The sequence below is a fragment of the Verticillium dahliae genome, genomic scaffold (assembly GCF_000150675.1).
Source record: "Verticillium dahliae VdLs.17 supercont1.26 genomic scaffold, whole genome shotgun sequence".
Lineage (NCBI taxonomy): Eukaryota > Fungi > Ascomycota > Sordariomycetes > Glomerellales > Plectosphaerellaceae > Verticillium > Verticillium dahliae.
In genome coordinates this window covers 432,109-459,860 of record NW_009276941.1, presented here as the reverse complement: position 1 = coordinate 459,860, position 27,752 = coordinate 432,109, and the positions used below count along the sequence as shown (strand labels likewise).

Genomic DNA, 27,752 nt, shown 5'->3' with positions numbered 1-27,752 from the left:
AGACCCTGAAATGAAAGCAAGCAAAGCAACAGTCATCGCAGGGGCCTGCTCCAGAAGCGCGATCATCCAGCTGCAGGCATGGCAAGCAAGCCTTTTACCCAACTCAGGCTGAGTACAAGTCAGGGACAGGTTCCGAAGACAAGGGAATGCGAAGGAACACCTGGCAGATTTTAACAACAATCGTACTCAAAATGGAGCTTGACAGCCGACAAGAGATGCTTGACTGACACCGATACCCACAAGCCGAGGCAGATGTTCAGGCTGTAGAAGCTGACATTCTGATCAGAGATGACAGAGCGTTATCTTCCAGGCCCTATTGACGGACGCGGATCATGCGCCATCAAGCTCTGGGGTCTTGTGTCGTACACATGTGACGAAGTCGAGAAGGCCTCCAAACGGAGCCTGTACAGGACCATGGAAATAGACAACACAGCAGCGGCCTCATGGCCAGAGCTCGCGGGCTGAGAGCGATGTATCTAGCCAGCTGTGATGCTCCATTCATCAGCCTTTTGCGAGAAATCCAGGTAACTTTTCGGTCCCGCTCGCCCATCTGGCAGAAGGGGCAGCACATGAAAGAGAATATTCGGTTTGCTTCCCCGCGTCTCAACACCGCCGCCATTCAATCTTGCCCTCTCTGGGGCTTCTGATGTATTGAGGATATGAAACCTCGCTGCGGTTTGCGCATGAGCTTTGGGCTATAAAAACGAGGCTGCGAATCGACTGGCAGCGTGATTGTTTCATCAGCCGTGGCCGTCTCTGTTTGTACCGTATTTCCAAGGGTTACCGACGTCGTGCTCCATGTCGTGGCAGAGCAGAGGTTGTTGTATCGTTTCCATCGCCATTCGTCTCCTCCGACTTGTCGAGGTGCATATCGACGCCTTTGTGTGTAGAGTGACCACATGACCATACACGGCATTCATCGAGGCCATGGGCGAACTGCAACCAGTGTATTCCTCGCGCCGTCAGAAACAAAAAAAAAAGATGATATGTACACACGCCTCGCTCTAGCTGTATACACGGCTCAGTTTCGTAGCCATCCTCAGCTCCACGTCATTCTCTTTCCGTGCCGGGGCACATGCCCATCTGTCTCTTTGCCTCCATCCCGTCCACCTACAAGCCGAGTATTCCCCCAGTGACACCACGCTCTCTAACAAGCACCATTTTACCGGTAGGGCGAGTCGGCGCGGATGACGGCAGCCAGCTCAGGCTCCCACTTATCACCGTTGCTCAGCAGCTTCTCCTTGTTGTACAGCAGCTCCTCGCGAGTCTCGGTGGCGTACTCGGCGTTGGGGCTCTCGACGATGGCGTCGACGGGGCACGACTCCTGGCAGAAGCCGCAGTAGATGCACTTTGTCATGTCAATGTCGTAGCGGGTCGTGCGGCGGGAGCCGTCGGCGCGCTCCTCGGCCTCGATGGTGATGGCCTGCGCCGGGCAGACGGCCTCACAGAGCTTGCAGGCGATGCAGCGCTCCTCGCCCGAGGGGTACCGGCGGAGGGCGTGCTCACCGCGGAACCGGGGGGAGATGGGACCCTACTTTGACGTTAGTCTCGAGGATACTCTGGAATGTATTTCGGTTTGCCTATTGATGGCGCGCTGCGTACCTTCTCGAAAGGGTAGAAGATGGTGTAGGGCGGGCGGAAGAACTGCTCCATGAGCACGTACATGCCGCGGAACATCTCGGTCAGGAGGAAGTAACGTCCCATGCGGTCCAGAGTGCTCTCCTTCTCCTCGTTCCATCGCAGGTAAGGCGCCTGACGGAAGTTCTTGGGCGGCGGGCCCGAAGGGGTGGCGTAGCCGCGAACGGTAGCAGCCGCGAGAAGTCGGTTTGCGAGGGCCGGGTTGGCCGCAGCCGAGCGAGCCAGTGCACGAGTCGATGTCGCGGCGAACATGGTCAATGGTCGAGCTGCCGGCGCCATTGTGTTGTATAGTCGGTAGGACGCCGGAGGAGGGGAGATTCGGACGCCAATGGGAGGGGTTGAGGGTGGTGAAGTCGGGAGAGGGAGGCGAGCTTGTGGTGGTTGCTTGACGTGATGGATTGTTGGCTGGATTCTTTTGCGGGATTACAACTACCGGGGATTGATTGGCTGGCGGGGGCCGGTCGATTGGATCACGTGATAGCTTTTGGGGAGCTGCTGCTCCGGCAATAGGTGGTGAGCTGCACGTGACTTGGGTGACCTCGACTGGCCGGGCGAAGAATTTATCATCATTCGAACAAGCTCCAAGCTCCAGTCGCCCGCGTTGTCATTGCCATCCATCGCCTCCACCCGATTCATCCGCCGCCCATCCATCCACGACCTCCTACCATTCCACATCTCGAGATACCCTCCCTCAAAATGTTCCGCACCGCCATCCTTCGCTCCGCCAGCGCTGCTGCGCGCGTCGCCCGCCCTGCCGCCATGCGCGCCCCCGTCCTCCGCCAGACCGTCACCCCCCGCCTCGCCGTGGCGTGGAAGCCCATGGGCATCAGGATGTACTCGGCCGGTGGTGCCCTGAGCAAGGAGGAGGTTGTAACGAGGATCAGCACCCTGCTCGCCGGATTCGACAAGGTCAACGACCCCAAGAACGTGGGTACCCCCTGAACCCGAAGAACGTTGAGGCCGCGCAAGGGAGGAGAAGAAGAACGCATTGGGAAACGAATGCCGCCGGATCGATGTGGGAGAAGAGGGAATATCGTCGACGGAGGCTAATGTCAACAGATCAACGCGACGGCGCACTTCGCCAACGATCTCGGCCTCGACAGCCTCGACACCGTTGAGGTTGTCATGGCCATCGAGGAGGAGTTCAGCATTGAGATCCCGGACAAGGACGCCGATGGTATCCACTCGGGTACGTTTCTTCTTCGGCGCTGCATTGGCCTCGCGCCGTGCAGCTTGACATGGGAACGCTTCAGCTAATAAATCCCCGCAGTCGAGAAGGCCGTCGAGTACATCCTCAGCCAGCCCGATGCCCAGTAAATGCTCAACCTGTTGCTAGCACCTGGAAGACCGGAGTTTGACGAGAAGAGGACGACGAGCGGATGTATAATACCTGCCTGCCTACGGAATCGGGATGATGGACCACGCCACTCGCAGTAGTCAGGTGTACAGCCCCGGCAACTTGTGCAGCCAGAATATTGGAGCACGGAGGCCGAGAGCAAGGAGATGGCGTTCACGAAGGCAGCTGGCACGTGGGACGTCGTGGTACGCTGGCCTTGGAGGGCAGCGAGCCTTGTATAGTGTATAGACTTGTACCGCCTGCTTGAGCCTCATACTGTGAGGTATTATGACATGTGGATGTGCCGCGCCGTGATGATCAAGATCTGTATGGCTCACACCATTTCACGCATATCTACAATCGTCAAGCTTGGTTGTTATTTTACCTTCTGATAGAAGGAGAGTCTAGATTGTCACGACATGAACCACACCAACAACCATAAGGCTTGTATAAAAGAATCTTGTCTTGGATCTCGTATTTAACATAAGGCTCGCCCCGCATGAACTATCCAAAAGCCACCTTGACCGAAAGTACTGTATATTACGCAACCGTGCCAAAATCTCAATCAAAACGCCAACGTACTCCATATCACCCAAGATTGCAGCCGCCGCCTGTCTTGTCCAAGTCCGATTCCTTGCTTTCCCATCTTTTTGATGACCATGTCGTGTATTTTTCCGTAACCCGTTATCTGAAGGGTGTCTGCCGATGCCTTGGGGAGTTGAAACCCAAAAAGTGATGTCGTTGCAGATCGTGGCGAAAGATTGTTTGCTGGGCTGATTGTGCGACAGGAAGGGGAGACTGTGTTGACCGCCCAATGCTGTGGAAGAACGCCGGAAATGAGATGCCCTCTCCGCTATGCTGATATCCCACCTCTTACCGTCCGCCCACTGTCTCCACTGTGACAGATGGCTCACGCGACTCTTTTGCGAGGCTCGAACCCGGAGCGACAGTCTTGGCGGACAAGACACCGGCGTAGCTCCAGCCGCTGCCGCCGCCTCCCATGCCGAGTCCTGCAGAGATGCGCTTCCTCTGCCGAGCTGCCTGCTGCTCGTCGCTGTCCTCCTCCATGTTGAAGACGAAAGCTGGATCCTCCTCGTCGATCGGGGTTGTGAAACGTCCGGATGATCCGATGGAACCACTGGAAATGTGACGTTCAATGGCCGAACCACGCTCCTTGCCAATCGCACCCGCGCCGTTGCTCACGGTTCTTCCAGCAGCCATCATGGGGTGAAGGCGAGGGCTGCCGTTTCCATCGTCGGCGAGGCGCGTTCGCGAGAGCTGCTGGGTGAGAGCAGAAGTCGTGTCGCTGCCGGAGCGGCTACCTGGAGTATGGCGCCCAGCTCCGTTGAGACCGTTGCTCATCTCGTTGGAAAGGACCGAATTGCGCAGTGGGCTGCCAACATGGCCGAAAGCCGAGGCCTTGCTGAAGCTACGACTCTCCAGCTCCTCCTCCTTCTGGCGCTGGAACAAAGGACCCCAACGGCTCGGACTTGCACCAGCAAGGGGGCTGCCAAATTTGGTTGCATTCTCGCTGCCGGGCTCGCTGTCGATTGCACGAATGGATCCGCGTCGGGCCTTCTCCGCAGGTGTTAGGAGTTCCTGGAGGTTATGAGGCACATAATCCTCCTCAAGGAAGGCAAACTCGGCATCCCAATCGCGATCGACAGCCGCCTTGGGAAGGCTGGCACTCAACATCTTGGGCTTCGCGAAGCGGCTCGAGTGCATAGTCCGGCGTCCAAAGTACTCCTCGCCAACGGGGTGGCTGGGCGGGCTGCTGCCGAGGCCTGCATTGGAAACTGAAAGGTATTCATTGCTGCCAAAGGCAGAAGTATGCAAGCTCTTGAGGGTCTCCGAAGTTCGGTCGTCCTTGGCATTGCTGAGAGACGGAGTCGGCGACTCGAGGCCAAATTTGGAGGGAACAGAGGAAGGCCACGGCGCGGCAGGGTAGCGCGCAGCGTTGGAGATGCCCTGTGAGTCGAAAGAGGCAGGGAGGGGGGCATCGAGTACAGAGAGACCGTTGACGTTGACCGGCGAAAGACCAAGGCCCAGCCTGGAGGCATCTTCGTCGCGCGGTGAGCCATATTGTGAGCCGGGGTGTGAAGAGGAGTAGGTGGTATCGATGGTTGGTAGGCCGTTGTCGAGGCTGGGCTGACGGCCGAGGTGTTGCTGTCTATCCTCGCCGTACGGGTACGCAGACGTGTAGGCGGGCACGCCGTCGCGATAGAGACCCGAAGTCAAGGCGCTGGTGGTGGAGGGGTGGTATGGGGTTGAGGTCGGAGGGTTGCCTCGGGCGCCACCGAGGGCTATCGGAGCTGTGCCAATCGTGACTCCGTTCTTCCCGTAGTTGATGCGGCGCCCGTCGGGTAGGATGTGAATGTTGGCGCACTTGGGCCCGAACTTGCAATTGCCCTTTCACATTAAAGTCAGTGTACAGCGACGGAATTGGTGGGGTCTACCTCGAACAGACCTTGGCGAAATATTTGCAAATGGTCTCAGCCGAAGCACCCAAGTCATGGCTGAAAGGGCACGCACTGCCAGCCTGGCAAGCGCCCTGGCGGAAGAACTTGCATGGAACGTGAGAAGTGTCTGCGTCTGGGTAAGCGTTGCGTTGTGGCGGGTCAATTGCAGACAAGTCACATACTGGGAGGACTGCGAGGACCCTCAAAGCGCGGGGCGGCGGAGGGCATGTTGGGCGGGTGGCCGTTTTGCGGCGTGATGTTGAGACTGCCGGAGCGCACGTGGCGATGCTCGGTAGAGGGCATGCTGGTGAAGAAGAGGCGCGAAGCGTGATGGCACGAGAGCAATCTGTAGCGATGGGAGTCGTAAAAGATGGTGCTTGACCACAGAGGGGCCGAGAACGGGTTGCGGACAGTGACTAGAGGAGGGGCCTGGTCACGTCAGGTCGAATCTGGCGTAGTCGTTCGGGTGGTTGACTCAGCAGCCCAGCGAGGGGCAGCGCAATGGCGCGATAGGAGGGGAAGGCGGTGATAAAGGCGGCGGTTGAGGAGGGGCTGGTTTTCGTTCCAATTGTGCAGGGTAATCTATTGATTCGGCTCGCAGTGTGTGATGGGTAGTCGAAGGGCTGAGCTGATGGCATGCAATAGTGTGAGAACCAAGGCGAGCAGCAGAGGCAGGTTGTCGCCGGCAAGACTGGACAAGACCTAAGTTCGATGATGGAGGGGGTGGTGCTGGACAGGCCAAGGGACGACAGATCGGGGAAGAGGGGGGGTCAAGTGAAGCTCCTGATTGAGCCGAAGTTTGGAGGTCAAGAGTCGCAGTCTTGGCTTGGATGGGGGTTGGCGATCTGGCGGTCTGGCGAATCAAGCGAGCGGTGGCTCTTTCGCAGGGGTCCGGCGGACGATGATGTGCGCTGGTATGCGCTGGGAAGCCTGGATTCTGCCTCTGAGATGCTCGTCGCAGCACTCACTGCCTTCTGTCAACAAGCGACGGGTGTGGAACTGGTGGTGGGTAATGTCGGTGCGGGCATGTGCCAGGGTCTGGGAGCCAGATGAGGGGTGTCGCCGCAGCGCGAGACTGCGAATGGTGGCGATTGGGTGATGGATGGCGTAGTAGGAGGAGGGTGGGCCCGGCTCAAGCTGATGAGTTATGTCGAGGTTGAATATTGACTCCAATGGCACTGCAAGGGGGAGTCGAGGCGGCCGGGAGCAGAGGAAGGATACCCAGGAGACTGGCAGCAGCAATACTACTTGCCAGAGCAGAAGAACCACGAGGGGAAGAATGCCAACAGAAGAACGACGTGTGGGGACCCAGTGTGGAGGTGGAGGTTGTACAGGTACAAGCGCAGACGCAGGCGCACGCACAGGTGCAGGTCGTGCAGGCCGTACAGGCGCAGGCAGTGACACAGGCGGCGATGAGATAGTCGCGTACTCTTCGCGCCCATGTCACTCGTAACCGGATTTCCGTGGACGAGTACCTAAACGATAAGGAAGGCCGACTAACTGGTGAATCAGTTAAGCAGGGATGATGATGGCGGTATTGGTAGGAGCCTAGGAGGACAGGCGGAACGAGAGGATGGATTATCAGATCCAGAACCACGATAACAGGAAAGGGAGAAACATAGAGGAGACGGCAGTATAACCTTCGAGATGGGGGGGCCGGCTCTTAAAGGGGCGACGTGAAGGCCTCCGCAGTTGACTGGGCCTTTTCCCCTCGGTGAGGTGCACAAGACCAGAGAGCAAGCAAGGCTCAGACCAACACTCGTCAAGCGCAAGGTAGGTAAGGTACGACAGGCAGTCAGTCAGTCAGTCAGTCGGTCGAGATTGTCTACCTTGTCTGAACCGTCATGTCTTGGTGGTTGGTTGGCCGTTGGGTATGACCTCCAACACTTGATTCACGAACCAGCGACTCTGCGTTGAGCAAAGCTCCATTCCCTTGCTGCCATGCCTGCCATGCATCGCCATGCTGTCTGTCCCGTCCTGTCTTGCCTCGCCTCTTTTGTCTCTGTCTACATCCCCTTTCCTCTCTGCCCTTCTTTCCCTGCGTATTTCCCCCCCTTTCTCACTGTTGCCCGCCTTCTTAACTGCTTCCATACACACCAGAGGCATGGCTCCCGTGCAAGGATCCTCTCGCCTCCCCACCCCCCTGCCTTACACGACGAGGCAACCTTGCCTGCTCGAGCCTCGCCCCCCTCTGAGACATTACACCAATGTGGTGTGGTGGGTGTGCGTCCATCCGTCCCTCCTCTCCACCTTCGCTGTGTGCATCACCCACGCCGTGACCCTGCCTCTTGCTGCCCCATGCCACGGCCTCCCGTGGCCTCCCATAGCCCATAAGCTAGGTAATCACGCGGCCAGCCCAATGATGCAGCCGTGCATGGAGTGTATGACTGCGTGAGTAACAGAGTCGAGGCGTGATTTATGAGCGTCAGCCTGCCCCGCGGTGAGCTCATAGGGAGGAACCCATGTTCGTTGACTGGGGCATTCTTCAGTGTTACGTGAGGGTTCGTGATGAGGCCTGCGTACCGGGCAGCATTTACTGGACAGGGAGAGGAGGGGCGAGCGCAGAGAGAAAAGAGGTGACACAAGATCCATCATGGCTCAAGCGAATGGCTTGGCTCCGATGATAGCATCAGTGCTAAGTGTGAGCACGGATGAGGTGATAGTTCGCTTCAGTGCAGGCCTCCCGAGCTGGACCAAGGTCAACATCATATCCACTGATGGATCACGTCCAGTGATGGAAGGTGGGGGAGCAGAGCGCGGCAGCACGGCAGTGGCAGTTCCCGTTCAGGCCTGAACAATCCAGAAACAGCGACTTGTTCAGGGCTCCCGTTCCCTGTAGCGCACCCGATTCGAGACCCGTCCCGAACCCCGGAGCGTTCCTTTCCAGCGGATTTCAGGCCGTCGCAGCCAATCGTCATCACGCTCTCCGCCCCAAGCCAGGTGTCGAGCACCAGCACCAGGCAGTAGTGTGGTCCTTGTCTCGCGACCGCCAAACCTACTCAACCTCCATTCCAGCATCTTCAGCTCCCATCGACATTGTCCACTGCTCACCGCATCGTCAACTCCAACATCATTTGCTTCCAGCAGCCCCCCTAGCCACCATGCTCCTCAGCAGTGTCTTACTATTATCGTCAGCCGCGGACGGCACGGCATGGGAAGCGAGATGTCTTGGTCCATTGCCACGCTTCCTCGATCTGCCTCTCTCTTTCTTCCCCTCACCCTGCCGACACGGCGGGCCATCAACAGATCGCACACATTCCACCGGCAGCCATCTTGGACCTCTGGAGCACTGCGACATGCATATTGACACAATGATCCGGCAGGTAACACACACACAGCAAACGCAGTACACGCAGCTCCCATGTTCCCCCGTTTGTCTCGAACACCTGCAGGTAGCACCCCCACACGATCCACGTCTCTTTCAACCTCGTCATCCAGTCGAACGCGATCAACGAGCCAAGACAGCACTTGTCGAAACACACGAGATCTCTACGACGCGTCCCTCCTCTCGTATTCATGATCTAGTATCCTTCCGCCACCAAGTGAACCCTCTGCCTCTGCTTCGTCCGCTTTGGGCCACACTCACAGCCTTCGGATGCGATCAGCCGATGCACCAGGCCTGTTGAGGGAGGTCGGTCACAGCCTGACCAAGAAAAGAAAATGAAAGAATAATTGAGGCTTGTCGATAATCCGTTGCGCAACTTGAGTGCTCACTTCCTTCTCAGAACATTCCGTTAGGCCATGGCGGATTCGAGCCTGTCGTGCCATCTTTACGTCGGCTGTCACCTTACACAGAGATGTCCGGGTCGTCGTCCGATGCAGCAGGTGGCTGCCTTGGTCGCACATCCGTAGTCGCCTCGCCGTATTCATCCTCGTTCTCGTTGTTATGGCATAGTTTCGCTCCCCGCCCCCCCTTGTCACGAGCTACTACACCGCGGCCACTTCTTGGTTGGGTTCTTTCCGCGGGAGCTGCGCCTGCGATCCTTTCGCGGTGCTCCTCACGAAACACAGACTAGGGTTCAGAGGCGAACTCTACCGCACGAGTCGCTAGTACAATAGCATGCTGGAGGTGCATTTCCGTGGGGGGAGGGGGGGTGGTGTGCGAAGTATGTACATGTAGATGGAAAGAAAGAGGCTGCAGACCACTGCGAGCGGGACCCGATCTGGCTGCAGCAAGAAAGTGGGTAAATGCAGGCAGATGCCATGCAATGCCATGCCATGCCCTGTCCTGCGCCTCGCGCGACTACTCGAAATGGAAACCAAACAACAACCCCATCTGACAAGTCCTAGAAAGTCCTTTACCCGGCTGCTTCGATATCTTGCCTACTTGAGGCCCATATGAATCATGATGGCCGTTTGACGCCGCACCGAGCACGCCGCCCCGCGACCCACCTGTCACATGGCCTTGCAGCTTGTTCTATTTCGACCCCTCACCTGGTCTGGCCTGGCCTGTTCACGTCGGCTTGCCAAGACAACGATGGCAGCGACATTCCCGCGTTGCCGCCTCTCCCGTCGATGGGCTTCGTGAAAGCAAGAGGGGCTGGGATGGGGAGCCTACGAGAAAGCTAGGCCTCTCATCAGGCGGCCCACGATCGAACAAGTACACCAGGGTTAGGGAGGGGGGCTTCGCTACCTGACCGTGACAAGCATGCAGGAGCCAGAAACAGGGTCCTGTCCGCCAATGTCGATGATCGCAAGATGCCGCTCATCTTTTGGGCAAAATGTCTACGACGATTTGCCTCAGCCACCATAAGCGGAACAAGGACCATCCCTGGTTCTCCGCATCGTCCTACGAACGCTCGCCAACTGGTGGTCTATCTGCTAACTCCCAAGCCATCATTGCCTGCCGCTCGAGCTAACGACGTTGCCTTGGGAGCTAGTCCATCGCTCTTCAACTCGTGCCATAGCGGCACACCACTGCCCCCAGCATGTGGTCTACTGGCGCAAACCATGTTGATGACGGACCCAGTGGTCTGTCTATTGGTCTTCGGGTCGAGCAACGCGCTATCTGATCTTACCCTATCACTCTGTCCGTCCAGTCTCCTTTCCCGATATCTGACGCCTTATTATGCTCCGGCGTCCAAGTGCGACCAGGGCTAGATGTCTCGGACAAATCATGCCAGACTCTCGACACACCATCATCCTGACCCCTACACGCGCTCTCTCTCTCTCTCTCTCTCTCTCACACACACACACCACCACCATCATCATCCTCCTCGAAAGCCCCTAAATCCCCACACTCCTAGTCTATCCCGGTTGCCCTCCTTCAGCTCGCTGCCCCAATGTTGCTTCTCGCCTCCATTTCAGGTGAAGGTCGACCTCCTTTTCCCTTCGTCTCTTCGTGTCACCGCATGACTACTCGTTCCATGTTGGTGGGCTCTAGCAGTTCTGCTGAGATCGCCCCGCTGCGCTATGGGACGCACACATACCTCCGCCTCGCCAAAGGCGTGCGCCACAGCCAGCCACAAGTCTGAGGCGGTCTGGGGAAGTATTCGTAATCATTCCGATACTCTTTTTCCTTTGGCCATGCGCCATCTCCACGACTGTGAATATTCCTGCACGTCACCCGTTGAGGCAGCGCCTAGACTGTGACCTGGAGGGACAAGCCAGTATCTCTCATTTTCTGCCACCAATGATCACTATTCCGGCTTCCGGTCATCGTCCAGGGTGCTCACTGTATCGAATGCTTACACCAGGTACTCCAAAAGCGTGCTTTCAGAGGGGGCTGCTGTGCAACTGGCCCCGTTCACTGTCGCCGAACGGGGAAATCGGGTTGCGTTTTCCACGCTTCATTGGAGAGACATTCCATCTGCACACCATCTCCTGCAAGATGCCTCATTCCGGGCCCTAGCAGGACATACTCTGGCGATCCCATGACTCCACCCATCCCTCTTCAAGCGCCCGCCACATCCCCCGTCCAAGCACCATTACCATGAAGGTAGCATCCGGTCGGTAGTTTCGGGTCATGAGCATCGGACGCGACTTTTCTGACTTTCTTGACTTGAGATCTGGAGGGTGCTTGCGTCGGCAGTGGCGGTGGGGTAGCATCGCGGCTTTCAAGTGAGACGAGACCTTCGTCTGTCTATCTAGCCGTCTGACTATCCAGCTTCAGACGCTGAGTAACTACGATCTTCACGGCACTTGGGTGTTCATCATCCCAGATGGTGTCGTGATATCCAGCCCCGTGTGACGCCCCTTTTCTCGCCACAAGCACATTTGTGAATCGATTTCCAGTGTCAGGGGCTTTGCACCACATCATCATGACGGAAACTTCAAGACACTGCGGCACGAGAAACAAGCTTACAAGCCATGACATGAAGGGGGCACGTACTCTTCTCCACCGCCCGAGGGCCGTCACGACGCGTCCGTTTACCGCGTCAGGCCACTATCTAGTGCCCATAGCTTCGGACGGCAGCCTCTCATAGTCCAACCATTCACACCACGGCACTGGCTCCGAATCCACGCGACGCACAGTCGCACAGACTTTCTAAAGGCACAGACTGCTCCAAAAGGTCAGCGGGGTGCCCCCCCACTCCCCCCCCCCCCCCCCCCCCCCTCTCTGCCTTCATGTGACCTCGCGAGGACTGGACTCGCCTGCTGCACAGCTGCCGCATGGTGTGTGGGTTGTCTCACGCGGAAGCGAGGGGGCCAGCCCTTTGTATGAGCAAGTCAACGATAAGGAGGGTCATGGTCTCGTTTCTGCTCTGAGAACCGGTTTCCTGGTCCTCAATTCTCGACGCTGGTTTTCCCCGAGAACGGAAGGGGGGTGCGAGACGCGCCTTCCGGACGATTTTTTGTTTTGCCATTTGCGGGTGAGGGGGTTTGTGAGGACATGTCCGCTGAGTTTACTAACATTCATTCGCTCGGGACCGACGGGTGATCAGCTGAGCGTGATGATTTCCTTTGGGCGGATCGGGTGTCGCCGTGGAGTGTCTCTTGTCCGGGGCCCGGCCTTGGGACTGACGGCTCTATCTCTGTCCTTAGCAAACCGTCTAGGTCTGAACATAGGTTTTTCGTGTCGTTACCTTTTGGCGTTGTCATCCCTACGTGTCATCTCTACGGTGTTGGGCTATGGGACACTTGCCGGACGGCCCTTTGAATCGTCAGGGTCACCAGGAGAGGGGCTTAGACTGGTATGATAGAGCGGCCTAAAACTGTGATGCCAAAGTGTATCATGTTACACAGACGCTTCGCGTGATCTCGGGTGATGGATTTCACGGAGTGCATTCTACTTGTGGTTGCTCCCTGCGTTAGCCCTGGTATCAAGGATTGTACCGGGTAGTACATTAGGATTACGTGCACAGCCATGACGGATTGACAAATTACTTCACAGTCTTCAGGTGAACACTTGATATCATGAGCAACAATACTTCCGCGACGTTAAGTCTGCAGTGAGAATAAGGGGTTCGACTCGCTGGAAATGGTTGGAAAAGCCAGGACACATAGCCTTTCCGACTGAAGCGACGTCTGAGGTGTGTAGTGTTAAACTGGGCCACTGGAACCCGATATTCATGAAAGTTGACCTATCTTGACACTCTCCTCTAGGACCAATATATGCTGATCTTTTAGCCGGCGGCAATCGGACGATGTGCTGGATAGTGCATGCTCCGATTCGTGCGCTCTGGTCTTCTACATTATCCGCTTATTTATGAGCGTGGTACGCTTTGACCACGACGGGTACTATCACAGTGTTAGATTCAGCATTCCAACAGCTCTCAATGATGTTCAACTGGGTTGAGTCTGCAGGACATCCCACTTTCGACACTGCACGTTGGTATCCGGCCACGAATTTGTGTGGCCCCTCAACGCGGGTGACAAAATCCATTTAGATAATCCGTAATGGCATGATATGCTTTTGAATAGATATTCCCCCGTCCAAAAAGCCCTTTCATGAGCACGCCGGCAGGGCTCCCACGCTTGTCGCTGTGCGATGCAGCGCCACCTCCGCAGCCCTGCGCCGGGTCAGTCCGGGCAGCACCTGTCCGCCACCTCTGTTCCACTTGGGCAGCTCCTCGGCCGCGACAGTATTAGGATCACCGCCGGCATTGAGGCGCTGGATTAGGGTGCTCGTTCTTGTAGCGCCGCAACCGACGTTGAAGGCCCAGGAGACGAGGGCTCCGTACTGATTGGCGTTCAGAACGACGGAGGAAGCTGTCTGGAGAGTGATGCAGTTTTGGAAGCCCTATCAAGTTAGGTTGGGTTTTAGGTGAGACAGAGAGGGGAACTTACTGCAATGTCGTCGCGGAGGAGTTGCTCGCCGTTTGCGCGGGATAGCGGGATGGGGTACCGGACATCCGAACAACTCGAATCGGCACACAAGTGGCCGTATCCGACGGTAGGCAGACCGACTGGGTCAATGTCTGCTGCAGTCAGTTCCTGGCCTTTGGGAGGGAGTCTCGTGGGCGTATCACGTACAGATGTTGGGGTACCATCCCTCGAACTCGGTGATGAGGCTGATTGTGGCGGCGTTTACATTCGGTCCAGTGCACTGAGACTGGACTTGGCTGGCGCCGAGAAGAGCGAGGACGGCGGTTGTCAAGTTGAATCTGGCCATTGTGATCTTGAGGTATTTTGCTGATTGCTGATGGGTGATGTCTAGATCCAATCTAATCAATGAGGAAGACACATCTTATATATCTGAGATCAGTGTCGTGGTCGGCCTCCTCCGACGTCATCCGTACTCCCCGAGGCTCTGGCCAAATGATCGTCAACGCAGCACGCCTAAATACTCCTTTTCGAGTCGGTTCGTCCCCTCGAATTCCTTGACTCGTATGTTTTCTGAGCCCCTGACTGTACGCATCGTGGCACTGCGGAATGAGTCCGCCTCGCCGATCAGCGGCTGAGTTGCAGGATCGGCGGTGCGGACCGCTCGGCACTCAAGCCACAACGTCAAATCGTTTGGCCACGGTCGACCGGCTTTTGGTGAGCTTAACTTGTCGTGGAAGGTCAAGGGTCTTTTTTAGGAAGCTCGATAAGAACTCACCTCACGCCACGCCTTTTCTGTGTCGCAATCTGAAAAGACATCAAGTGAGGCCGGTGTTCGTTTCCCTTTGTGCTCGGTGCCCAAGCCACGATTGTCGACTTGAGCCTGTTGCAATTGCCTCTGTGCCACAGCGACTATCACTTACAAGAAGAGCAGGTTTGTGACAGCCCACACGAAGCGTTCAAGACAAGTCTTTTGATCAACTACCTCCTTTTGCAACAATTACGGAATATTTCTCCAAGTATTTCCAAAGACGATCTTCACCTCGCCGTCGAGCTCACTGAGTGCACCAATGAAGCTTCTTCTCGCTTCAAACTTCCGAAACTACTACTGCGATCTAGTCAACATGTTGTATCCAGTCACAGGTTTCGCACCTATGCGCCAAGATTAGTTCATGTTGAGGAGGTGCTACCTGCTGGCTCAGTCCTGCCTCGCTGAGGTCTTTCCAGTGGTGGCTTAGGCAATTCGGGGACATCAAAAATATGCAAACGATGTCACTGTCTGTGTCGCCCTGGAGCATTGCCAGATGTAGGTCGGGCCTCAAAGTGAATCTTTCGGTTACCGTTCCCATCAACCGTCCAGTTGGCAGGGCAAATGACAGATAGACCCAGCTTCTCGTTCCTACCTCTGGTTATTGTGGGAAACTTCATGTTCCTGATGGACGTTCCAAGATCAGCTGCGCCCCGTTGGCTGGAAACGTAGTACGGACCTATCACAAGGGCAACATCCACAGCGATTCAGAATCGTATTGGGGCCTCAGAAATTCCTATTATTGCCGACTTCCCCGCGATGATCTAACATGTTGAGCAAGCTTTAAGAAGGGTTGGGATATTGTGGCAGTATGTGTTAAACTTTGGTAGAGAATGATGCTGTGAACTTCAAAATTCAAAGCAGAGACGGCTTGAGGGCGCTCAAGATGGCATTGAGCGTGTTTTGTTGGATTGCTTAATATAAGCCAACGTGCGCTGCAAGAATCATCCATTGAGTTGATCAGGTTTGCTCCCGCCGTGTACGGTTCAAGTTTGTTGACTGTCAACATTGCGGGAGCCGGCCGACTTCGACAGCTAGTACAGTTCTCTTTACTAGATCAACATGTCGGGGGTAATATGATACGTGCCCAAACGTACGAATATAGCACAGTATAGGCAGTCTACATTGGCACAGGACCGCCATGACCTCAGCAATTTCAACGAAATCCATAGATCTCTCAGCACCCATGCATTAATCGCTCAACACCGAAGCGACGACTTGGTCCAGATTCTCGTCCTCAAAGCCGAGCAGCTTCATAGCAAAGTCATCTCTCTGCGTCCAGTCCGCGTCGAGCGTTCCGATCGCAAACACCAAATCTTCCACAGCAGCCACATCGCCACCGTCCGCCTTGGCCTTCTTCTCCTTGATGAAGGCTTCCGACTCAAGATCGTTGACGGTCCACTTGGCGCCCGTGGCCTTTTCCAGCGACGCAACCAGCTCATTCTGGTCAATGCAAAAGCTCTGGATGAACAGCGTCCGGTTCTTGATCTCCTCGCGCGGATGCATCTTGAGAATCCGCACGACAGCCTCACCAACCCTCGTCAAGGTCGTCGTCGAGGCACGATGGCTCCCACCGTCAAAGATATCAGCCGTGCGCCGCTTCAGGTCCGTGTGGAAGAAGCCCTCCGTGATCCCCCACTCGAAAAAGTGCCCGCAGACGATACCCGCCCAGGTGAAGCCGGGATGCTCATCTGCCAGCTCCTGCGCGCGCAGGCGCACGGCAAGCTTGTGACGATAGAGGGGGACCAGCTCCCTCGCGCGCGCATTGTCAGCGTCAATGCTGCCAAAGTCGGCGGGGATGAAAAGCTTGACGCCTGCTGCGGCGGCAGCCTCGACGAGGCGAATGTGTGCGTCGGGAGTTTTCAGAGGGAAGGCGGCGATGACAGCGCCCTGGCCGGTGAGTGCCTCTTTCAACGAGGCGAAGGTGAGTTCCTTGACGACATATACGACGCGGACTTGGGAGGTGGGGTAGGGCGGAGAGGAGGAGGAGCCGTTGCGGATGACGACTGTCAGGTTGAAAGCGGCCGAGTCGACAAGCTTAGCGAGGAGAACGGAGCCGAGGGTGCCGTTGGCGCCGACGAGAGCGACATTCTCGATGACCATTGTCAGGTTCGGCGGCAGGTCGAGCTTGGTGAGGTTCGAGAGGTGGCTGCGAAGCGGCGGCGAAGCGGGGCGAGGGGGTCGTGGTGGCGTGTTCGGGATGCGATGGCTTGGCTTTGGAAATCGATCAAGATGGAGGTATCGAAGAGCGCATGTATCGTGAAGGTTAATCCTGTCCAATGTGCTCCTCTAGGATCGAATTAGCTCGAGCAGAAAAAGCAGAAACCAAGGCACCGGAGCGAAAACCAGGGTGCGGGCACGAAAGCTGCTTGTGTTGAAGGCGTCATAGGGGTCACACTGGACCGATTGAAGGCGATCGACGGGCGCCTTGGGGGCGACTGTGGGTGTGGTCGTCTGGCCGTGCGGCCAATCAATCCGTGCCACTGTCATCCGGCAGACGCTCGCGATGACTGCCCCGAAGCATCACCGGGTGGGGCCGCCGAGTTTGGGGGGCCGACGTCACATCCGGCCGTCGCCTCCTCAACTGTGGCTGTGCCATGAATGATAAGAGAGGCATGCCTTGGTGACTTTGCGAAGGGAACAGTGGGAGAGAGGGAGAGACAAGTTCCAAACATCAAAGATCAGATTGACCATGACCTGCCAGCGTATCGTGTTGATCACAGGCGCCAACTCTGGCGTTGGGTACGAGGCCATCAAAGCCCTCATTGGCTCTGAGCAGCAGTATCATGTCCTCCTGGGCTCACGATCCGCCGACGCTGGAGAAACAGCAAAAGAGCAACTCCAGGCAGAAGTGCCATCGTCGGAAAGCACCATTGAGATCTTACAGCTCGACATCGACAGCGACCATTCCATACAGGCGGCGTATGAGCGTATTGAGGGATCACATGGTCGTATAGATGTCCTTGTCAACAACGATGGTACGTTCGGTGTGACTCAAGGGCTTCAGCCTGGTGCCGTGACTGACGACACCAGGACACGCGTTGGACTTTGCAGCAGGCACCAACATGACTGTCCGTGAGGCGTTCAACAAAATGTTCGACACCAACGTATCAGGCACTCACGTCTTGACGGAAACCATGGCGCCACTTCTGCTGAGGTCGTCGGATCCTCGCCTCCTCTTCCTGACGAGCAAGCTGTCGACGTTTGAAACCATGGCCCAGGGCCCAGAGCCGTGGCCGGTGCCGCCCGCAGGATGGCCCAAGACGACACGGGCACCGTCGGGACCTGAGACGCTAGGACCTGTCGGCTACCGCACGAGCAAGACAGCTGTCAACATGCTCATGCTGTCATGGCATCACATCCTCTCGGAGGACAAGGTCAAGGTTTGGGGTGTCATGCCAGGTTTCCTGATCACGGGGCTTGGGGCAGATGCCGAGTCAATGAAGAAGCATGGCGCAGTCGGTCCAGACGTTGGCGGAGAGCTTATTCGAGCCGTCGTCGAGGGCGAGCGGGATAGTGATGCTGGCAAGATCGTGGCGCCGGAGGGCGTTCAGACGTGGTGAGCCTAGAGGAACGCAACGTGACGTTACTACCGCGACCAGATTGGCGGATGGGAGATGTGGCGGCTAATGAACGGTTCACTCGGAGGTGATGTGTCGAAAACGACGCGTCTTTCCGGATGTTCGGTTTCAGAGGCGCCATTTTGGCCTCTCGTTCGGTCAGTTGACCATGGTCGCAGCCTTGTGCCCAGTTGTCGCACTGGTAGGCAAGAGATGGCGGCAAGTCATTCGTTCTGATTCATTCCAGGCGCATTTTAGGCAGTAAAGTGCATGGCCTCGTCAATTCCTCGAGATACCAATAGAGTAGCAATAATTTTGAGTTCTCTTCCTAGGTCAGTCAGTCATTGGTGAGGTTGTCGATGCAAGTGAAAGCCTAGCAGTCAGTCAGTCAGTCAACCAAGGGCGTTGGCCCTGAAACATTAGCGCGCATTCCACTAAAATTTGCTGTGAGGAAGGCGCTCAGCCATTGACATCAGCCCCCACAGCTTTCGAGGCACAGCGCTGAGGCACAGCGATCAAGGCACAACGGCTCAGAAGTTTACGTCAACATTGTATCTCGTCTTGCTCTTCCCCTAAGCGCCATGGCGTGTGTGTCACCACGCTTGACCGAATTAACTCTTGCGGCAACCGCGGTTCAACTCCATCTCTGATACATCGTCTCCAACAACAACAACAACAATAACAACATCATCATCAACAACGTCGCCGCCACAAGGCTGCTAGTTTTACTGAAAATGCTTTCATCATGCATGCCTCGACGAGGGGAAAGGAACCCTTGACGGACAGCCCCTCCCTGGTTTCCCCAGTTCCCCCAGGCTCCAGTCGTTGGCATAGCCCGTGCCTCCACTCTGGACGCGACAGAGCCCAGTGGTCGGATCTGCAGGATCCCGTCACCGCCTCTAATCTCCAATGATGAGCCGCCGTACCACAAAGCGTAGGGCTGGCTCTCCCGAGGACTGCCCAACCGCCAAGTTGCTCCTTGAGGCGCAAGCACTTGTTCAGTTTACTTCTTCGTTACGAACCCTTGACCACCCGCTTCAGCTCGCCGCCCTCTCGTGTTCCTTTCGCCACGGAGCCTCACTCGAGGCACTGACAGAACAGAGCCGCAAAGAACTGACCTTAAAGCAGTCGACTAGCTGCCGACGATCCTTCATGCCCCTCTTTCTGCCCCTCATCCAACCGCCATGACCGAAAAGTCCGACATGAAAGATTTGCGGCGGACTGACAGTGGCATGCAGCGTCAGTTCGCCGCCATTATTCACGATGCCCAGAAAAAGTATGCCGAGTCGTCCGATCAGGACCTCTCTGATTACATGAACCCGCCGATGACCTCCGTCGAGGACATGCTCGCCGTCATCGCCCGCCAGAACAAGCAGTTCGAGTCTTTCCGCGCCAAGAGGCAACGCATCTTCTCCGCCCTGTCTGCAGCCCTGATGCCCATCGAGGTCGTCGGTGAGAGTCTGGCTGGCGCTGCCTCCGAGGTGTTTGCGCCTAGTCAGAACATTTTTGCCGCTGTCATGTACCTCGTCAACGCTGCCAAGGACGTGTCGGCCTGCTACGACTCCATTATTGAGCTGTTCGAGAAAATGCAAGATTTCACATCCCGTCTGAGGTTCTACGTTTCTCAGCACTTGTCTCCCGAGCTACGTGACAAGCTCGTCACCATTCTCGTCACAGTCTTTGAGATCTTCGTCTTGGCCGCCGCCGAAGTGCGACGCGGTCGCCTCAAGGCCTACTTCAAGCGTCTTTTTGGACACGAGAGCCCAGTACCCGAGGCACTCAAGCGCTTGGCTGTCTTGACCGAGGCGGAGGGCCGCCTCGTCGGTGCCGAGACAATGGCTGGTGTGAAGCAGTCACTCTCGAATCAAGAGCGTCTCCTCGAGATGATGACCAGGGTTGATGTTAACGTGCAGACGCTGCGTACCGAGACCAGAGAGCAGGCTCTCAACTCCAACCGCGACAAGCTCCGAGACATCCTGCAGCCAAGTGTCTTCCCGCAAGACACGTATGAAGCGCTCGATCGCACGCGCACTCCGGGTACCTGCGAATGGATTCTGCAGGATCCCGCTTTTGATGCGTGGCTGTCTGGGCAGTGTCGCTTTCTCTTCTGCTGCGGCAACCCAGGCACCGGCAAGAGCCACCTCACAGCACGCTTGGTCCGCTGGGGGTTCCGCATGATGGAGGAACAAGAGACGAGTCACATGCTGGGCTACTTCTTCTTTCGGCAGACTGACCCAGAGACACGGTCCGTGATTCAAGCTCTCAGAGACATCGCGTATCAGGTCAGCGAGGTCGACGTTTTCTACGGAAAGCAGCTCCTGCGTATCCTGTCTAGCAGTGACGACATCAAAACCGTCTCCAGTGCATTCCGACGCTTGCTTGTTGAGCCTTGCATTCCCGACCGATGGCAGCGCAACATCTACATCCTTCTTGACGGTGTAGACGAAGCGGATCAAGTCCAGTTGCGTGAGTTCATATCGCTTTTGGATGGGCTCAACAAACAGTCTCCAGGTGGCACCAGGGTCCAAGTTGCCCTCTTTGGACGCAACGCCATGTCCGAGACGGTTCTGCCACCTCTCCAGAATGACTCGACCAATGGCCAGCAGCTTCGAATTCTGCATGTCACCGCCGACCGTAACGGGCAGGATGTCATTTCATACATCACAGCAGGTGTCAATGAAGCACGCATTCTACGCGGAACCCCTGTTTCGTTCAGAGAAGAGATTGTATCCGTCATGACGAAACAGGTTGATGGAAGCGGTCAGTTCATATTGGCTAAATTCATGCTGGCCGAACTTGGGCGTGAGCGCCACGCGCGGGGTATTCTCGAGAAACTGCAATCCTACCCCCAGGAAATCAACGGCATGCTTCGACAATCTGTTTTGAGGTTCTCGGAAACAATCACTCAGGCTGAAGCAGATGATCTCAACGAAGTCTTGCGCTGGGTGGCATGTGCGGAGATGACGTTAACCCTGGAGCAGGTTGAGGTCATCCTCGCTCTCAAGTTCGGTGACCCTCCCCTACGCCTAGAGGAGTCTCTCCGGACACAGCTCGCGGCCTTCTTTACTCTGGAGCGGGAGGACGGAATGTCGACAGCCGAACTTGTCGAACAACACCAGCAAGAGATGCAAGCAATAGGAACTTCGGACACGCCACTACGACGCAGCCCGAACTCCCAAGGCCCGGATGCCATTGCGTTTCGGTCGAACAAGCACACCACATCCGTGTCGTTCTTCCACGCATCCATTAGCGACTTCTTTCGCGATGACTGTTCGACAGATCTGCGCCTGTCAAGCGACCACCCCTCGATTGGCTTTGAATTCGCTGCGGCAAAGCTTCATGTTCTTCTGACCTGCCTGCGCATATTCACAGAACCAAACTATCCAGCGTTCGGCGCCCAGGGCTTGTCATTGCAGAAGTACGCGGCCTGGTACTGGCAAGAGCACCTCGAGCACCTCGACAGAGACAGCTTGTCTCGTGAAGACAAAGCTCAGATTGGCAAACTTCTTCATACAATGTTGACGGAGCGACCTGTCATCCTGGCCTGGACAAATTTGTTCGAGGAAGCCCTCGACATCTGGACCGACGAGAACATTGAGGTTGTCAGGACCTGGCTGTCAGATCCAGACGTCGTCAGTGGACTCGCACCTGACGAGGTGGCCTGGGCTGCGGAAGCCGTCAAGACACGTTCTGGACCTCTGATCCCAATGGGCAGCGTCTTTGCTGATGCCTGGCTCCAAGAAGACTTTGGCATGTACATGCCCACGCTGTTTTGCTTTGGTGTAGTGCAATGCCTGGCGCTGATGAGTCGCGGGCACAAGTGGTCTGACTCAGATACACATTGGGAGGACATGTCGGTCGAGTCTCGCGTTCAGATAGCGGCCAAGTGGGCAAGTCTGCCAAAGGGGGCCCACTGGTACCGAAGAATCGGCAGTACTCTGCTTAACCTGGGCAATTACGGCAAGGCGCTGCTCAATTTCAGTCGCGCGATGGAGCTTGATCGCAATATTCAGGAGACGGCTGGCCGAATGGGCATCTGTTATTACCGGGCCGGCGACTACCACAAGGCTCTTCGCTTTCATCTCATGGCCATTACAGTCGACGAGAGGACGATCAAGGACAAGAACGCAACGCCGGAAATGGTGGCTGGCGCGCGATGGCGGCTCTACAAGGCCTTGAAGGAGGCATCAAACTGCTATCGACAAATGGGTCGCGTCGAGAGCGCGCTCACCTATGGTCGCGAGGCCATCAAGCAAGCGTACGACGCAAGACCTTTCGAGCCCGAGGCTGCATTGATGCGAGTTCTCGCCGAGAATAACCGCATCCCGGAAATCATGAAGCTTCTCAAGGAACTCGACGAGCGCTACACGGAAGAAGGGCACTCCCGGCTGGTATGGTTTATGCTCGACCAGATCGGCTATGATTCGACGCGGGACTGGATCCCTGAAGCTGCGGCCCGGACAAACAACACGGCGACAATCGCACGGAGATATCAAGCGGCCATTGCCTTGGCTCAGGACGCCCAAAACTCGCGGTCCGAATTCTACCTTCGCAATGCTCTTGGCCAGGTATACCGCGCCGCTGGTGACTATGACAGGGCCATTGCCATTCAGGAGGAGATTTGCCAGGAGTGGAAGCCACGAGGCAGCATTGCAGTGCGCGTGGAGTACGCCAACTCGTTCAAGAACCTCGCCTGTCTGTACTATCTCAAGGCGCTACAGAGCGATGCTACGCTGCGCACCGTGGCAGTGGACCCCTGGATCGTCAAGCTCGAGGAGCTGCAGGCCCAGCAAAGCAAGCACCAGAACCGCAACGTTCCGCTCCACATGGCAGGCTTTGACGTCAACGAGGCTTCCATCTTTCTCGTGCTCTTCTACCGTTTCCGCGACCGGCCCGACGAGGCGCGCGAGCTCGCGGCATCGCTTGTGGCGGATCATCTCGACATTCTCGAAGATGACGAGCCACAAAATGACGAGATCGGCATTCGCAACCTGCAGCGAACCCTCATCGCAGCGGGCGATCTGGGCAACGCACGAGCGCTGTGGCAGTCGACGCGTACGCCTGTCAATCCCGCTACTGTGTCAAGCAACCTCATGACCGAGCGACGCGTCCGCTCGCCGCGACTAGGCGTCTCACCAAAGCGAGGGCGGGCCAGCGAGCTCAGCCTGGGCAAGGTCTTCTCCCCTACGGGCAACTTTACGCCAGGCCTCTCCTGCGACTACTGCCTGCGAAGGTTCGACAGCAAGGAGGAGTACGTTGTGTGCGTGTACTGCATCGACACGCTCTTCTGCCTGCCATGTTTGGAGAACGTCATCAAACAACGAAGCTTCTCGCCGGGGCACACCTCGGCATGCGGCCCGAACCACAGTTTCATGAACGTGCCGCCGCTGCTGAAGGAGTTGTTACCAGGCGAGATCATGGTAGACGGACAGCTGCAGAGGTTTTCGGACTGGAAGAAGGCGCTGCGTCAGACGTTCCGATCGGCGCGGGCGAGGCGGAGCGAGGGAAGTCCCCGGGGACTGGGAATTCTATGATACCAGACTTCCTAGATCTAGGCATGGCAGCGGGGTTGGAGACGTAGATGTTCAGAGCGTGAATGTATGATACCTACCTACCTACCTAGGTACCTTGCCTTACCAGGTACATTGGTCTGTCTGATCCTCGATCCTCCTGCTTCTGTGTGAATGGCTCCGGTCTGGCCTGTCAACCTGGGAAGTACCTGCCCTGGACAGCCAGCTCCTTCTCCAACTCACTTGCCCTCCTCGACAGGCGCAACAGCAGGAAGGGCAAGCACGCCCTCAGCCTCCTTCCCTCAACAGAAGCCCCCCCTTTGCCAGCACTTCCCAGCTCTCTGCCCTTCTTCAGAACCGACAAGGCCCATGGCTTCCCAACAAAGGGCGGGTGGTCTAGTGGTATGACGCCCAGACACTGGAGACCCTAAAGCAGTCTTGTTCGGGGAGCCAAAAAAAAAAAAACAAATGACACATAAAAAAAAAGAAAAAGCAGTCGCAGTCCAGGGTCAGTGTCTTCGGGAGACCCAGGTTCGAATCCTGGCCCGCCCAAATCTTTTTTCCCCCTCGACGCCTTGTTTCTCCATGAAGTTGAGGTGTGTGAGTACGAATGAGTGCATGAAATGGCTCGATTGCACCAACAGTTGTCTTGAAAGTATGATCAGGAGAGTATACAAATCACAGCTCATCGTGTTCCTTGTCCTTGTCCTCCAGCACCACGCCCTCGTCTTCAGGTATCTCGGGCACCTCGGGCACCTCAGGCACGACCTCCTCAGCAGCGGCCACTTGCGCTGGCGGATTCAGCTGCAACACATCAGCAATGAACCGCCCCACGACGCCGGCATTGATCTCGGCCTTGTTGAACAGCGACATGGTCTTGGTAGCGGGGTTCTGCAGCGCCAGGGACGGAAAGTCCCACGGCAGCCCGACGCGGTTGACGACCTCGGGAAACACAAAGGGGTCGACGGCGACAAGCGTGACGCGGCCCGCATGCTCCTTGGCCACGGGCAGCATGTCGTCGGCGAAGCGGTCGCGGGCCTCCGGGTCGGCGTCAAAGTAGTACAGCACAGGGTCGGTGCCCTCGGTGAACCCCCAGGCGTTGAGCCGCGTGAGCTGCTTGACGAGCCTCTCGCCGCAGCCGACGACGAAGCGCCGCAGCGAGCCGACGTCCTGGAAGAAGTGGTCGAGCTCGGCCTCGCGGCCGTCGCGGTGGTTGAAGCAGCGCAGCACGCTGGGCGCGTCCTCGCCGAGCTCGTCGGCCGAGCCGTCGGTGGCGCGGCTGGCGATGGCAAAGGTGTAGCGGTCATGGAACTCTTCGGCGAGGTCGTGGAAGCGCTTGTAGAGGCCGCGTCCGGCTTCCTGGCTGCGCAGGTGGAGGATGAAGACGACGTCGTCCGAGTCTTTAAAGGACGTCAGGTTGGCGGCCTCGAGGCCGTCGACGACGGGGCGCATGATGCGTTGCATGTAGGGCAGGATACTGCAGCACAGGAGATTCAAAGGTTAGGCCGGGCTTGGGCTTTGAGATTGGTCACTCAAATTTTGGGGTGAGGACGCACGAGGAGGCTTTGCGAGGCCCGCGGTAACGGGCGTAGAGGCTGCCGCTGCGGTAGAAGCGCAGAGCTGGGTACGCCCTCACGTCGTGCTCGAGGCAGAGGTCGGGCTCGGCGGAGCAGTCGACCGAGAGGACGTTGGGTTCTTTCTCCTTGATGGCGGGCCATTCCCACTCGAGGGCCTCGCTATCAAAGCTGCGTGTGTCAGTCACAGCTTCGCATGGTACGACTGAGGTCACTCACTTGGTAGGCTGCCAATCGCGCTTTTGTCAGTAACCTTTGCCAACAAAATCAGACCAGAGGATCAACGTACAGTTGTGACTGTATCTACGTCAGCGTGGGCACTTAACGCGAAGATGGGTACACTCACAAGCGACAAGGCTATATGGGTTCTCCTTGATGGCCTTTCTGAATTGAGCTTCGTTGACATGCTCGAAAGCGCTCCATTTTGTCGTCTCCTGGCTCGGCGCTGCGTCACTAGAGGCTGCGACAGAGGCGATGGCGAGACTGAGCCAGCCGAGCTTCAGGATGCGTGCCATGGCCACGATCCAATGGGTCCGATGTCTTCGTTTCAATAGATGGCGACCGTTGTCGTGGTACACTCCTTTGTCGTTCTCGGCCGAGGATGATCGTGTTGTGACAGAGGAAGCAAACAGGAGAAAGCCCGTCACCCTCACATGTGTCCTTTTCCTTTTCAAGAGACAAACGCCGCGCGCGAGAGAGCTCCCAAGTATTGTAACCGTAATATGGCAACACCCCACAAGAGCTTTCCCCTCCGCCTCGGCACCCCCAACTCCGACTACAGTACCAAAGCGGCTTCTCGGGGGTGCAGATCCGCGGGTAGGTGCGCCGCAAGGGCTGTCTCGAATGTCTTCAGCCTTTTTGGGGGTCTTGGCAGGCCGCCTCAACCAGATCGAACCGCAGCGTCAGTGAGAACCTGTCAAGGAGGTAGGGGGATGTCTGAAGACGAGAGGAAAATTGTCCGGGTTGGGGACAACGCGTCACTTTACCCCCGACCCCTGCTGGACCCCATTCATGCGACCCCTGACCCGTTTCCCCGCAGAGGTGGTTCAGGGGCCGATGTGACTTGGGCTTGGTCTCCGATTAGCCCAGGGATTCTCCATTTCGCTGGGCCAGACCATGGTGCGGAGGAGACTTCCGAATGGCCTTTTCCGGATGAGCGCGGATGATTGCTTGTTTGGGTGGGCAACAGAAATTGGAGAAGCTAAGCGGACAAGGCGGCCAAGTGGCCTGGTGCCATTTTCTTTTGAGGTCGACATCCCGTTGCGAGGCGAGCTCGACATTCTCACCCATTGCTGTCGACAAATCGAAAGGGAAAGCGATTCTAAAGTTAACCACATTCAATCCGAAATCAAGGCTCGACTGTCATCAAAGCTTGAACCCGTGGGCAGATTCTTCAGCATGCGTTCCTCAGTTGTCGGAGCGCTCTTCGCTCTTGCTGGCACAGCTCTCAGCCATGGCGATGAGACTCCTGAACAGGCCGAGGCTGTGACGGTTGTCGTCGCCGACGATGCTGCGCAGGCCAACATTGCCGACGCGGTCAGCGAAGAAGCCGTCGAGGCCCAAGAGGAGGATCCTCTCGCGAACTACGTATGCGACACCTCAAACTACGAAATCTCAATCTTTTCGCAGAGCCCGCTCGTCATTTACATCACCAACTTTGTCACGCCTTTTGAGCGACAGCACCTCCAGAGAATCACGTAAGTTTTGCTGCTGTATGTTCGCCGGGGAACAGCCCTCTCACATCTTCCAGCAACGGCACATTCGCTCGCTCCAACGTCGCCGGTGCCGAGGGCGACGTCGTCTCCACCCACCGAACCTCGTCCTCGACAACCGTCGGCGTCGACCCCGTCACGAGCTGCATCTCCGAGCGCGCCCGACGCTTCCAGAGCTTCGACCTGCCGCCGAACCACCAGGAGCCCATCCAGCTCGTTCGCTACGCTGTCGGCGAGCAGTACCACTTCCACCACGACTGGTTCCCCGCGGAGAACACGAAGGAGAACGGCCATGCGTCGGTTGAGCGCGGCGGCAACCGCGTCAGCAGCTTCTTTGCGTATGTTTCCGTCAGCGAGGACATTGCCGGCGGAGGCACCAAGTTCCCGAAGCTGGCGGCGCCCGAGGGTGACGGCTGGTGTGGCGTTGTCGAGTGCGACCAGGCGAGGGAGGAGGGCGTGACATTCAGGCCGATTGAGGGGTGAGTTCAATCTTGGCATGCTTGGCTGATGGACGAGAACTGACAGTCAACAGCAACGCCGTCTTCTGGACCAACCTGGTCAAGGGTGCGGATGGCGAAATGGTTGGGGACGACCGGGTTTTGCACGCCGGTCTGCCGATTGAGAAGGGCTCGAAGCTCGGTATGAACCTCTGGACAAAGATTGACAATTTTGCGTGAATGGGAAGTCTGGGTTTCCGTGCCGTGAGGGGTTGTTCATATGTACGAATGTCGCATAATGACAGCACTGTGTTTAGCTTCATGTGCGCAAGGATCATGACACTGTGTTGTCTTTTAGGTAATATACTCCCAAACACTCACTGAATGATGCCCTCGCCACATATAAGTAGACCTACTGTTCTGCAGCAGACATGTGTGCATGTGTTATTCTTGTGTCCATTGGCTTATTATTTAACCTTGAGCACGCGTATCGCACCTGTATCAGTTGTCCCA

General features: G+C 56.8%; 10 protein-coding genes and 1 non-coding gene across 11 annotated transcripts; 6 read left to right on the top strand and 5 right to left on the bottom strand.

Annotated features, from left to right (window-relative positions):
• Positions 1 to 1,162: 1,162 nt before the first annotated feature.
• On the bottom strand, positions 1,163 to 1,980 carry VDAG_09558 (NADH-ubiquinone oxidoreductase 23 kDa subunit; the record flags this gene model as incomplete). Its single annotated transcript, XM_009658519.1, has 2 exons — positions 1,603 to 1,980; positions 1,163 to 1,531 (listed from the first exon to the last, which is right to left on the bottom strand). Exons 1-2 carry the CDS (start codon positions 1,888 to 1,890, stop codon positions 1,163 to 1,165), a joined length of 657 nt encoding a protein of 218 aa, XP_009656814.1. The 5' UTR covers positions 1,891 to 1,980.
• A 354-nt stretch (positions 1,981 to 2,334) lies between these two features.
• VDAG_09557 (acyl carrier protein) lies at positions 2,335 to 2,955 on the top strand (the record flags this gene model as incomplete). The annotated part of the gene is made up of 3 exons (XM_009658518.1): positions 2,335 to 2,565; positions 2,698 to 2,827; positions 2,909 to 2,955. 3 exons carry the CDS (start codon positions 2,335 to 2,337, stop codon positions 2,953 to 2,955), a joined length of 408 nt encoding a protein of 135 aa, XP_009656813.1.
• Positions 2,956 to 3,847: 892 nt separating this feature from the next.
• Positions 3,848 to 5,736, bottom strand: VDAG_09556 (uncharacterized protein; the record flags this gene model as incomplete). The annotated part of the gene is made up of 3 exons (XM_009658517.1): positions 3,848 to 5,383; positions 5,442 to 5,560; positions 5,616 to 5,736. The coding sequence occupies 3 exons, from the start codon at positions 5,734 to 5,736 to the stop codon at positions 3,848 to 3,850; spliced, it is 1,776 nt and encodes a 591-aa protein (XP_009656812.1).
• A 2,773-nt stretch (positions 5,737 to 8,509) lies between these two features.
• On the top strand, positions 8,510 to 9,388 carry VDAG_09555 (uncharacterized protein). The gene has a single exon (XM_009658516.1). It carries the CDS (start codon positions 8,535 to 8,537, stop codon positions 9,057 to 9,059), a length of 525 nt encoding a protein of 174 aa, XP_009656811.1. The 5' UTR covers positions 8,510 to 8,534; the 3' UTR covers positions 9,060 to 9,388.
• A 3,933-nt stretch (positions 9,389 to 13,321) lies between these two features.
• On the bottom strand, positions 13,322 to 13,987 carry VDAG_09554 (lysozyme; the record flags this gene model as incomplete). Its single annotated transcript, XM_009658515.1, has 3 exons — positions 13,322 to 13,615; positions 13,663 to 13,793; positions 13,849 to 13,987. 3 exons carry the CDS (start codon positions 13,985 to 13,987, stop codon positions 13,322 to 13,324), a joined length of 564 nt encoding a protein of 187 aa, XP_009656810.1.
• A 1,650-nt stretch (positions 13,988 to 15,637) lies between these two features.
• Positions 15,638 to 16,549, bottom strand: VDAG_09553 (isoflavone reductase family protein; the record flags this gene model as incomplete). Its single annotated transcript, XM_009658514.1, has 1 exon — positions 15,638 to 16,549. One exon carries the CDS (start codon positions 16,547 to 16,549, stop codon positions 15,638 to 15,640), a length of 912 nt encoding a protein of 303 aa, XP_009656809.1.
• A 589-nt stretch (positions 16,550 to 17,138) lies between these two features.
• VDAG_09552 (short-chain dehydrogenase/reductase SDR) lies at positions 17,139 to 18,009 on the top strand (the record flags this gene model as incomplete). The annotated part of the gene is made up of 2 exons (XM_009658513.1): positions 17,139 to 17,424; positions 17,480 to 18,009. The coding sequence occupies 2 exons, from the start codon at positions 17,139 to 17,141 to the stop codon at positions 18,007 to 18,009; spliced, it is 816 nt and encodes a 271-aa protein (XP_009656808.1).
• A 1,181-nt stretch (positions 18,010 to 19,190) lies between these two features.
• VDAG_09551 (NACHT and TPR domain-containing protein) lies at positions 19,191 to 23,540 on the top strand (the record flags this gene model as incomplete). Its single annotated transcript, XM_009658512.1, has 1 exon — positions 19,191 to 23,540. The coding sequence occupies one exon, from the start codon at positions 19,191 to 19,193 to the stop codon at positions 23,538 to 23,540; it is 4,350 nt and encodes a 1,449-aa protein (XP_009656807.1).
• A 361-nt stretch (positions 23,541 to 23,901) lies between these two features.
• VDAG_20253 lies at positions 23,902 to 24,068 on the top strand. The gene has a single exon. It is a non-coding gene; the product is annotated as a tRNA-Gln (tRNA).
• A 126-nt stretch (positions 24,069 to 24,194) lies between these two features.
• Positions 24,195 to 25,605, bottom strand: VDAG_09550 (disulfide isomerase; the record flags this gene model as incomplete). The annotated part of the gene is made up of 3 exons (XM_009658511.1): positions 24,195 to 24,993; positions 25,073 to 25,295; positions 25,437 to 25,605. The coding sequence occupies 3 exons, from the start codon at positions 25,603 to 25,605 to the stop codon at positions 24,195 to 24,197; spliced, it is 1,191 nt and encodes a 396-aa protein (XP_009656806.1).
• An 807-nt stretch (positions 25,606 to 26,412) lies between these two features.
• On the top strand, positions 26,413 to 27,479 carry VDAG_09549 (oxidoreductase; the record flags this gene model as incomplete). The annotated part of the gene is made up of 3 exons (XM_009658510.1): positions 26,413 to 26,787; positions 26,841 to 27,281; positions 27,335 to 27,479. Exons 1-3 carry the CDS (start codon positions 26,489 to 26,491, stop codon positions 27,477 to 27,479), a joined length of 885 nt encoding a protein of 294 aa, XP_009656805.1. The 5' UTR covers positions 26,413 to 26,488.
• Between the last annotated feature and the right edge of the window lie 273 nt (positions 27,480 to 27,752).

What these genes read in the sequence shown, in the direction of transcription:
- VDAG_09555 (XM_009658516.1), top strand. Translation starts at nt 8,535, where the DNA reads ATGCTCCTCAGCAGTGTCTTACTATTATCGTCAGCCGCGGACGGCACG.